Source organism: Equus quagga, chromosome 8, assembly GCF_021613505.1.
Source record: "Equus quagga isolate Etosha38 chromosome 8, UCLA_HA_Equagga_1.0, whole genome shotgun sequence".
Taxonomy (NCBI): Eukaryota; Metazoa; Chordata; class Mammalia; order Perissodactyla; family Equidae; genus Equus; species Equus quagga.
Window position 1 is genome coordinate 57,233,529 of NC_060274.1, and position 12,286 is coordinate 57,245,814.

General features: G+C 36.0%; 1 protein-coding gene across 4 annotated transcripts in view; it reads left to right on the plus strand.

The window, feature by feature from the left end:
* ADAM22 (ADAM metallopeptidase domain 22) overlaps positions 1–12,286 on the plus strand; it is a 242,058-nt gene that overhangs the window by 128,501 nt on the left and 101,271 nt on the right. For all 4 annotated transcript variants that reach the window (XM_046670780.1, XM_046670781.1, XM_046670783.1 and 1 more), the window contains exon 4: positions 673–739. In XM_046670780.1, coding sequence (XP_046526736.1) covers positions 673–739 — 67 coding nt within the window. The remainder of the gene's footprint in view (positions 1–672; positions 740–12,286) is intronic.

Below are 12,286 nucleotides of genomic sequence, written 5' to 3' on the forward strand. Positions count from 1 at the left end.
CCTACACACCTTTCATCAAGCCATGCCGTGGTGGCATCCCACTCACAAAATAGAGGAAGATTGGCACAGGTGTTAGCTCAGCGACAATTTTCCTCAAGCAAGAAGATGAAGGTTAGCAATAGATGTTAGCTCGGGGCCAATCTTCCTCACCAAAAAAATAAAATAAAATGATGAAGGTATATTTCTTTAATTTCTTCTAAGTTTCTTTACCACTTTTTAATTTTTTGGTGTGATGGAAGCTAGTATTTTGTTAGATAAAATATCACACATAGCACATTCAAAATGGTAAGGTATGGTAGCAAATCAAACCTATTTGATAAAAGGCCAAAGTAAAAAAGGAAGAATAAAATGTCTTAAAAATAATGGTTGCTCATGGTAGTTGCCTAGAATTGCTGAACCTGATCAGTGGAATCAGCTCTGCTAAGCAATGGAATGACGGGTGATTTCTTCATTTTAACCTTGTATCCTTTTAGAAGTACTAGGTTGTGTGTGTGTGTGTGTGTGAGAGAGAGAGAGAGAGAGAGAGAGAGAGAAAGAGAGATCTATAAAGTTTTGTTTTTGTTTTAAAATCTGGAGTAAAGAATCATTAAAGCTGGTATGTATAAATGATGGCCATTTTCAAATGACTTACATTTTCAAGGTCCTCTTTACTCATCATTTCTTTTGTTGCAGTGATTTGCTGTCCTCTGGATACATAGAGAGACACATCGAACATGGAGGGAAGACTGTGGAAGTTAAAGTAAGTAAAATTTTCCTCCTTCTTGGGGAAATCTTTTGAGAATCTTTTCAGTACTGATTATGATTTTAATTTTCAGTGATCCTTCTAATGTACAGTTTTGGGGTTCTGTATTTCAGAATTCATCAAGAAAGTGTATCACCCACTTGTGAAAAAAAGAAACCCCTTCAGTTAAAGAAAAAGAATACTTGGTGTCCTATAGGAATTGTTGGAGTTACATTTTTTTTTTTTAAGATTTTATGTTTTTCCTTTTTCTCCCCAAAGCCCCCTGCTACATAGTTGTATATTCTTAGTTGTAGGTCCTTCTAGTTGTGGCATGTGGGACGCTGCCTCAGCGTGACTCGATGAGTGGTGCCATGTCTGCGCCCAGGATTCGAACCGACAAAACACTGGGCTGCCTGCAGCAGAGTGCACGAACTTAACCACTGGGCCACGGGGCCCACCCCATTGGAGTTACATTTTGTGAGATTAGTATAGCTAGCTGCAAGTAGTTCTCTTCTAGATGATGTCACAGGAAATAATTTCTGAAATTTGTCTTTAAGGTTAGCACTGAGAACCAAGAGGTGAAATCTTGGGTCTAAGATCGGTGCACAGCTTTGCATTCAATTGGGAAAGACTTCCTCTGGAAAAATTATAAACTTATTAGGTCTAAAGGGAAGTCTCAGGGAGTTTTAAATCCCTAGAGACAGAAATCTCAGGATACTGGTTCTTGTCAGGTAAGCTCTGAAAAGATTCCACACAAATAAAAGCTTCTTCCAATTACAGGCATAAGACTGTGCATATTTTTTCCAGTCTACTGATGATGTAATTTGAGGGCGTATGAGACCAGACCTTGCGTAATGGTTTCTTTAGGCCCGATGTACAATACTGTGAGTTTTTAGCTAAGTGTTTATTTTCTTCTGAAAAGTGTGCAATCTGTTCTGCCTTCTCAGAATTATAATGCCATTTATATGTATTTGCTTTCTTTTTTGATTATAAGTTTTACACGTACTCATTTTAGAGAACTTGTAAGTAGAGAAAAATATATCAAAAAAGGAAAAGTCATGCATAAACTCATCACTGAGAGGTAAACTTTATTTTCATTTTATTGTGTTTCCTTCTAGTGTTTTTCTGTCCTGTGCATATGTTTATATTTTCACTTTTTACATAATTGGTATCATATATATCTACAGTATTGTGTCTTGCTTTTTAAAACTAAACATTGTATCATATTGTAAACATTTTCTCAAGTTATTTTCCTTAAAGTCTATATTCACTGCTTTCAATTTAAATATATTACTGTAATAAAGCTTTTTATTCAAATTAAACTCTGTTACCAGTAACCAAAATAAATTACATTTCCTAGTCAAGTGACAACATGAAGGGAATTGGGTTTTTCAATTGTATGTTAACTAAAATAATGAAAACTATTTATTAGGGAAAATTTCAAACATACTGTATACAGAAGTAAAAAGAGTACTACAGTGAACTCCCACATAACCATTACCCAGCATCAACAGTTATAAACATGTTGACAATCTCTTCTCTCTATCTATGTGTGTATGTGTGTGTGTGGTATTTTAAAGCAAATTACAGACGTTGGGGTATTTCTTTAATAAATACATTTTTATACATCTATATTTCTCTAACTGGAAAGACTTAAAAGAAAATCTGTTAATTTTTACAAGTGATCTTGATATACTAATTATGCCAGTCCCTCCAGAAAGTTATTCTAAATTTGTTAAAACTAATTGAATGGTTGATTGATTTATATCATTGCCTTACCACAGGAACAGATATGGGATTCTTCTAGGTATGACATAGGAGAATGGAGCCATTTTGCTTATAGTTGGAAAAAAAAATTACCTAGATTTAGAATCTCCAGTCTCCTTTTATTCTCATCCTTGTATATTTGGCTTCACTTCTCTATTTTGTATGATGCTTTTCTGAATGCAATGTGTGTTAGATTAAAGACGAAAGGAAACAGGCAGTCCACTATCTGTTTCTGTTTAGGTCTGTCAGTGGAACAATGAAATGCAAATATGAGCATGGAAGGTGGTAAGATCCAGCAAACAACTATCTACCATCTTTACAGTGACATCCCTTTTCAGGAAACTTGCACTAAATCAACAAAGTGTACTCCACTCTGAGATCATTAGGCTCCCCGGGTATAGCTAACACTGACTTTACCGCACAATCTCTGCTGATTTTCCAACCTGAGAATTGCATTTTCTTTGATGATGGTTTGCCTAACCCCTAAGCCTCTCAAAGTAGAGAAATGATAAATCTAAACTTCATTCAAACCCTAGGGCCAGAGGACCTTTCTCTCTTTAAGAAAACCACTTGATCTCATCCATCACCTCCATTTGTTTCTAGTCCATTTATAAAATTTAACTCAGAATTCTCCCCTGAGATTTTTCCAGAAACCACACTGAAAACACTGAATCCTGCCCCTTCAATTCAGTCAGTAGCCAGTTATTTTCCTGCTGGTTCCCTGTGTCTTGCCTTCTGTGCTTAGCTCTTTGGGAGGTATTTCTTTCCACATGGAGTCTGTTAAGTTCTCCTTTCCTTCCTTATGACTCAGAATTTTCTTAAGCTTTTCTTTTCACTATACATTATGAATCAAATAAAATTGTACTGTTGTAATACTGCATACTTTTCCTTCCCTCTACTACCTTAAAAAAAAACCTTAAACATTTTTGCTTCTCTTTTACCTTCTATATTAGTTTGCTAGGATTGCCATAACAAACTATCACAGACAGGGCGGCTTAAACAACAGATACTTATTTTGTCACAATTCAGGAAGCTAGAAGTTCAAGATCAAGGGGTCTTCCAGGTTAGGTTTCTTCTGAGGCCTCTCTCTTTGGCTTGTGGATGGCAGTCTTCTCCCTGTGTCTTCACATCGTCTCCCTCTGTATTTATCTAGGCCCTAATTTCGTTTTAGAAGGGCATTGTCATTGGATTAGGGCCTACCATAATGTCCTCATTTTAACTTAATTACCTCTTTAGACTATCTCCAAATACAGTTACATTCTGAGGTACTGAGGGTTAGGAATTCAACATATGAATTTAGAAAGAATACAGTTCAGCCCATAACACTTTCCCTAAGAGCCCTATGAATTTTTTTTTTTTGAGGAAGATTAGCCCTGAGCTAACATCTGTTGCCAATCCTCCTCTTTTTGCTGAGGAAGACTAGCCCTGAGCTAACATCCGTGCCCATCTTCCTCTACTTTATTTGTGGGATGCCTACCACAGCATGGCTTGCCAAGCGGTGCCATGTCCGCACCTGGGATCTGAACTGGCGAACCCTGGGCTGCCAAAGCGAAACGTGCAAACTTAAACGCTGCGCTGCTGGGCCGGCCCCTGAATATTTTTTAAATTGGCTTTTCTCTTGGGACTGAAGTAAATGAAAGGGTATGTGAAATCAAAGTAAAACTCTGTATGTAAGAACATTTTTTGTCCTTTGGCACAAACGTGGTCATATTTGATCTTGAGGATGCAAAATTAAAATCACCACGCCAGATTTAAACAATGGCTAGAAGCCAGTCTAGTAAATGGCTCTACTCAGGTGTCACGGAACTTTCATTTGTGAAACTTCAGAGGCAATGCATTTGATTTAAGGTTGAGAGTATGAACGTGGGAAAAGGAATATACTTGCATGAAAAAATACGTACTAGCTGCTTTGGTGAAATTTTGTAATTTTATTTTTAAAAGCGTTTTAATTGTAAAATGTAACACTGACACAGAAGTTACCGAAGGTGAGCACTGTATAACCACTGTCCAGTTCAAGAAGCACAGCTCGGCCAGCCCTTCCGTGAGCTACTTCCTAGACCCACGCCCTCCCTCCTCAAACACTATCCTGACTTTGTGGTTATCTTTTCCTTACTTTTGTTTATAGTTTATCACCCACGCGTGTATCCCTGTAGTTTAGTTTTGCCTTTTTCTTTTTTTAAAAAAATAAATTTTAAAAGGTCTCTTTTAATCCATTGGTTTCTTCTCATTATTCTCTTTTTATTCTCCCTTGCAATTTATTTATTGAAGAAACCAGATGCTTATCCTTCACAGTTTTTCACAATCTGGTTTTTGCTCTTGATTGCAATGTTATATTTAGAGTAAAATGAAACACATTTTAGTGATCTTTCCTTAAGATAATGATTTGTATTATCTGCAAGACATTGTATGTCTCATTGAAGGCAGTTTTATCCTGATCAGATAGGTGCATAATCCTGGTTTTAAAGTTCTATTAAAACCATTTTTTCAAAGGTTACAAAGATAAAGGTTTTAACCAGAAAAAAGTGATAGCTATTTTTTGTTCCTTTAATAAGACATGTTAGTCTGATCTTTCATTTACATTTATTTTCAATTCATTTAAAAATTAAATTCTAAATTGGCCCCTTAGTTTAGGGAGAACTTTTATCTGTTTGATATGAACTTTAAAAAGAATTTTAACATAAAGCCTCAACTAATCAGAATACTTCAGGGACAAAATCTTTTTATTTTGATGGTGGAGAACTCTGGCTCTGGATTTGTAAGACAAAGGAGACTGAAATTGATGAAGTAGCAGCAAATTAGTCTAAACCATCCAGTTTGCTGTTTTGTTAGCTAGCTTTTTTGTGTTGAAGCTGAAAGCTGCCAATATTCTGGTTAATTGACGTTTCCAGTTATAGCTCTAGTTAGTATTATAATACTAATAATAGTACTTGCTAACATTTATTGCTTATAATGTGATAGGCACACAAATTTATGTATATTCAATCCTCAAAATAACCTGTGATTATAAATATAACTGTTATCCCACTTTACAGGAAACTGAGGCATGGGAGAGGTTACATAACTTGCTGGAAGTAACAGTAAGGAGTGATAGAACTGCAATTTGAATACGGGTTATCTAACTCCAGCGCTGACTCTTACACCATATTATCTATCATATATTCTATATTATGTAAAATAGGATAGCCATAAAAATTGAAATCTATTTTATTTAGACTTATTATGTACAAATCTAATTCATTTTGGAGGTACTTAACAATTAATACTTCATAGTCTAATCCTTAAACTGAAAGACCCTTTGGGTATTTCTCTCACATTTGCTTATGCGTCTGGGTAGTTTTTCTGTAACATCAGTTGCCTTGGGCCAAAGGTAAAGACACACTCCAGTACAAAGCCTATTTTATTTTTCACATCTCTGGAAAACAGTCATAGCAGGAGTTTTAGAACACTAGGAGAGGAATGGTAAAAACTTTATATATGCCAGGAATATGTGTAGATGAGGGAGGGGGCAGATTTCTTCGGGGTCAAAAAGGAAAAATAGACATCTTGGTAGAAATATGGTTTATTATATTTATTACCAATTAAAGATCATGACCAGTCATCAGTATCAATAGTTATGATAGTATTTTTTGGTTAAATTATTTGGTCTCTTATGGTAAAATCAAAAGTAATAGCTGCTGAGTATCTTTTTTATTAGCTCAAATTATTTCTAAACTACTGTACGTGAGCATTCTCAACTTGTCCTTGGATCGAGATCCTAATCCTTAAGGATGGGTATGTACAGAGACACTCATTATACAGTATTGACTTTTGACTGGCAATTAACTGGTTACGACCTATCACTTAATTGAATTGAGTGCACTCAAGGACCGTTGTCTCAAAATCTTAATTATGTCCATAGTGGCAGTAAGAAGATGGATAAGAAAGCAAAGGAGCATGGGTCAAGGTTGAAGTCTGGAAATGGGTAAAGGAATTGGAGAGAGTGCTGTATGTTGGGGAGCAGGTGTCCGAGGAGAAAGCGTCTACTTAAGGGTGGAAGAGGTTATTGTGACTTTAGGGAACCTTTTACTCTGATGGAATAGTCATGTAATTTTCATTAAAAAGTATTTTTTAGGCAGACTGAAATGGCCACTGTCATTTCTGGAAACAGATTACCAGGGAAGTTGGTATAGAAGTAAAGAGAAAGCCTGAGTTTTTCTACAAAATAGGTTTTCTCCTGCTGTTCACATCCATCTTCCCTCCTTGGGGCTGGAGATCCATGAAAGATTTCTAGCTTAGCGCGGTGCCATCTCCCAGCAGGCGCCTGTGCTGCAAGCAGAGTCTCTAGGTTCCTTTGCCACTAATTTTTCTAAGTCAGATTTCCAACTCATTTCTTCTTTCTTAAAAAAGAAATACCTTTTTTATCCTGCCTTAATCTTTTTTGTTTTCCACAATGAATGTGTCAACAACAGGAAGAAAATACTAGTGGAGGGCAGCAATAAGGAATCACTTAGAAAATTTTAAATATGGTCAGGACAGTAGTTTCTATAAACCTGAACAGCATCATAGAAAATTGCTTGTGATGCTGAATTGTATTCAAACTTTCTCCTATCTTGTTTTCTAGATTTCTCCATGAGGAACATAATTTGTAACACTTGAATGCTTCAAAAGGTGTACAATATGTTAAAGAAATAATGTTTCTTAACATATCTTTTAAGATTTTTGTTTGCAAAAAAACCCACAAATAATTGTATGGTGCTATAAAATATTGTGCTATAAAATATCCTTCCTTAAGTAAAAAATGTTCTCAGTTTGTCATTAGTGACAGGACTTAGTTTATTTAAAATGTAGGTTATAGTTTAGTGACTGCATTCCGCTGCTTTTACTTTTTTTTTAAATGACAAGACCTTTACTGACCACATCCTTTTATGAAACATAGATTTGTCTCAAATGCATTGCATATAATTGAAGAGTACGTAAATGTTTGAACTTTTTCTTTTTTGGCCGTGAGGATCACAAAAATAGCTATTAAACCACCAAATTGTCGATATATTTATTCCAGCAGAAAAGATGAACAAAAGGGTTAATCTGCTTTTGCTTATCCCAGTTATCAAGTTTCCGTATTGATTCTCAAAACTGCATTACCGTCCAGAGTCTTGGTTGTTTCTATAGAAGCAAGAAGAGTAAGCGATTAAGAAGAAAACAAAACCCGGGCCTTGGTGTGCAGTAAATTTTGCTGTGTGCATTAGTGTAAGACCATCCATGCTGTTGCACTAATGATGAATCTTCTGAAGTGGAGACTTGTGTTTTTTCCCAATACCTTTTTCCCAATACCAATACCTAGGTTATGTTTTTGTTTTTGAGACTGTCTTTGGGATGAAATGTAAGCAACAGCCACTGTTGCCAAGTAATCTGTACAAAGGCTTTAAAAAATCTCATTTGCCTTTTTTTTTAGAAGAACAGCTCAGCAACAGCATTTCTCTTCCAATATGCCTTTCTTACAATTGCCCTTACATTTGAGAAACACACTTTCTATCTTGAATTCTCACTACGGTAGCTTTTCCAGAGCCTCTTGGATAAGGGAATAATACTTAGTCATCAGACAGTAATTGTCACATGGCCTGGGAAGGTGCTTTTAGAAAGGACTTTTTTTTTTTAAACAGATCTATTTATTGAAGTTGTCACCTAAGCTCTTAGTTTTGTCACTCTTAATTTCAAATTGAAGTTTCAGGCATTTTCCCTGGCTCTGTGGAGATGGAGAAGGGGAGGCCTCTATCCAATAAAGATACTCAGTGATGTGCATTTTAAGGCCAGCTGAGGGGTGGACTCTCAATCAAAGACCCTTACTTGGTTCTTTGAGGAGGCCCCTGCCACCATGGTAACTGAAATTTTTTTTGAAACAGCCTTATTGAGATAAAGTTCATATACCATAAACTGAAGTGGTTTTGGGCTCTATTTTGTCCCTTAGAGAGCACAGATTCTTTAACTGATTGTGTGTAAATAGAATTGATTAAAATGATCACAAATAATTAATGAAGCAATGATAGGAATGTTTGGCAAATGCAACTATCTCTTTCGTTAGATCTGTGTTCTTCTTTCTGTACTTTCTGGGAGATTTGGGTTAAGGACCCTTACCACTGAGCCTAAACTCAGAGCAGAGCCTCTGGGGCAGGATGAAGGAAAACTTCAGGTACAGGTGTTACAGGTTGGTGTGTGGACGTGCAGGTACCTCACACAGGTTCTCTTTGTCAGAAGTGAAAATTTCAGATGTCATAGCTACAGACATGATATCTTTTTACACTTATAAAAACCTAGTTAACCACAAATACACACCTTTTAAAATTAGATGACTTCGAGAAATTTCTTCTCAAATCCATTCTCTGAAACAGTTTAGCTATGACTTAACATCAATTTGACTAGTAACAAAATTAAAATGATTTTAAAACATTGATCAATATATTTTCCTTCTACCTGAATATTTAGTTATTAGCTGTAGTTAAATTTTATTATATTTAATGACTTCATTAGTCCCTAATTGCTGACATAAATGATTTTTTTTAAACCTCAGAATATAAAGATCCTACAAGAGCCTACAGGAATTATTTCTAAGAAATAAATGTATAAGTAGGGTTAATCTTCTGGTAATTTAAAAAGAAATTATTGAATTTCGGGCATGGTGGTGGGATTCAGTTCCAGGATCTTCTGATTTAGAGATGATTCTTTAATTGCAAATAGGGCCAACACAGGAAACCTTGTCCTTTGGGTCCTGTGGGTTTGAGCTGCTGCCCATTTTTAAATGCTTTCATTTTCAAATAGTGAATTATATCAGAAGGAGGACTCATTAATTTTCTCTGTTACTAGTGCAAGAGCCATGATATCCTCGCAGAAGTATTTTAAATCCTGAATAAAAGTATAGCTGGAAGAACCGTATATTTGATGGTTGGTGTGTGGGAGTCCTAGTGAGCTGGTTTCATTGGTTGATAATTACCATGTGCTGCTGTCCTGTGGAAAGACCATGCTTTCATTTGCTGTCTAGTAACTCAGTCTCCAGGACTGTCTTAGGAACAAAAACTGCTGTTGGCGGTTTAATGCTAGTCGCTTGGAAGAGTTTACCTCTTCTCTTTACAAAGCCAAACTCATTTTGCTCCCTTAAGGCTATTGGTGGCATGTTCTCTCCAGCTAATGAAACACTCACCTTAATGGAATTAAAAATAATGACTTGCTTTGCTTCTGTTTTATATCATCCTCAAAATTTTGTATTTTTGTAAATAATTTTTATGTCTCCATTGATGCTCATTTTACCATCATGGATTTCCTGTTTTGTGCAGTCTCCTCGTCTTTGAATTGTATTGATATCCTGATGGGATCCATACTGGTCACTAGACTGAGGAATAGTAAGAGTAGAATATAGCAACAGTTGGAAAAATAGTGAGCACTTGTATGGTACTTACTCTGTACCAGGCACTAGTCTGATAAATGTTTAACGTGTGCCAAGTCATTTAGTGCCCCAGTAGTACCATGGTTATCCTCATTTTGCAGATGAAGAAACTGAGGCACAGAAAGTTTAGCTAACTTGCCCAAGAATTTGAAGCCAGGCGGACTAGTGCCAGAATTCATGCTATTGTCAACTAGAGTCTACCTTCTCTATGGAAACAAATAATCATAATAGCAGAGCAAATGGAATGTAAATATTTAAATTAGAGCGCTTCAATTTACCATTTTCAGTTACATCTCTGGTAGCAGTTGTTTTAGTAAGCCATAGACTGAAGATGTGTTTGCTTGGTTCAGGTGAGTCTTGATTATGCCAGTATGAAATTTCCATTGTTCTAAAGAAAACCAAATGCCTTCTAAGGGAGACCTATTTTTTCAACCATTTTCTCTTGGGGTTTATTTTTAGTCCCTCTTTGTTCTCCATAGAAGTTGGACCGAATGTTGTTCAGGGGGAGTGCCATGGCTTTTAAACTGTAACTGTTTGAAATATGCTGGAGTTTTGCACATGGCAAGCACATGGCTCAGTTGTTATGCCCGTCCTGTGCCTGTGTAAGTTTATCTGCATCTGGAGGAAATGTGAAGTTTTATGGACATGAGTAACTAGGCTGAAACATATCATCATCCTGCCAAAAGACTAGAAGATATTTGGTTGTATGCCTGCCAAGGTGCCTCAAAATACCCATCCCCCGCCCTTCCCCAACACACGCACACAAACACATGGGAAGAGAGTAAAAGAGCTGTACAGATCTGTTAAGCGAACTGATAAAATGTTTGTTTCTCTCTCACATGTAACAGTTATTCCAGGTATGTCTCCTAACTACTTTTTTTCCACCTCTAGTCATCTATGTGGTATCTTTTCGATGAGCCAGACAGCGTGTGCATTTTTCCTCTGGCAGGCTTGTGCAGACATATGCTCCTCTGCCATCTTGTAATCAGCATGCTCTCAGGAAGATCTCAGATTTCATGATTTAATTCTCTTTGCATTATAGGAAAAAATTCTTTGGGGATTAAGTAAATTTTGCTTTCCCTTGGGAATGAAGCAAGGTTTCTCTAGGTTTATCATCATGTATAATGTATCAGCTGCCTTAATGGGGTTGTTAAGATTGCAAGTAGTCTTAACTTTATAGCCTGAAGAAAATATACTGGCCCATTACCAGTTTATACAGGTCAGGTATCTTAGTGCTGGGAAAGAAGAAAACTGAAAAGTGACAGGTGGTGTCAGCATGAGTGCTGTTTCTAAGCTCTGTTTGTAACCTATTTGAGTAGAAAGTCCTCTTATTTTTTTTCTGGTGAAAGATTTTTTTTCAACTAATTATGTGAAGAATTATTTCATCGGTTAATATTCAAGATGTTATCTATTAAATTAAAACAACATGTTGAGCCATAAATTTATTTATTTTTTGCAAATGCAAAATTTTTATCTACTTTGAAAATTGGTAATGATATTAATGAAAAATATAGATTAAAAATAAAGAACTGATAGAATAGTAAGAAATATTTGTGAATATATGTAGCTTTCCATTTTATTGTAAATATTAGATATTAGACATAATTGAAAATAAATATTAAAATTCTTAGTATATATTATGGTTAGTTTTTTCAAATCTTTTCTTGAAATATGTTAATAAGCAAGTTGTTTAAAAAAATTTTATTGCAGTAACATTGGATTATATATATATATAGCTTTCAGATGCACATCGTAATATAGTTCTAATTCTGTGTAGATTATATCATGTTCACCACCCAAAAAACTAATTATATTCCATCCCCTCACATGTGAGCCTAATCACCCCTTTTGCCCTCCCCCCCTCCCCTTCCCTTATGGTAACCACCAATCCAATCTCCAATGCTATGTGTTTGTCGTTGTTTTTATCTTCTACTTATGAGTGAGATCATATGGTATTTGACTTTCTCCCTCTGACTTATTTCACTCAGCATAATACCCTCAAGGTCCATCCATGTTGTCACAAATGGCTGGATTTCATCATTTCTTATGGCTGAGCAGTAGTTCATTATATATATATACCAAATCTTCCTTATCCATTCGTCCCTTAATGGGCACCTGGGTTGTTTCCAAGTCTTGGCTATTGTGAATAATGCTGAGAATAGGGGTGCATGTATTTTTATACATTTGTGTTTTCAAGTTCTTTGGATAAATACCCAGCAGTGGGAGAGCTGGATCATATGGTAGATCTATTCTTAATTTTCTGAGGATACTCCATGCTGCTTTCCATAGTGGCTGCACCAGTTTGCACTGCCACCAGCAGTGTACGAGGGTTCCCTTCTCTCCACATCCTCTCCAACACTTGTTGTTTCCTGTCTTGTTAATTA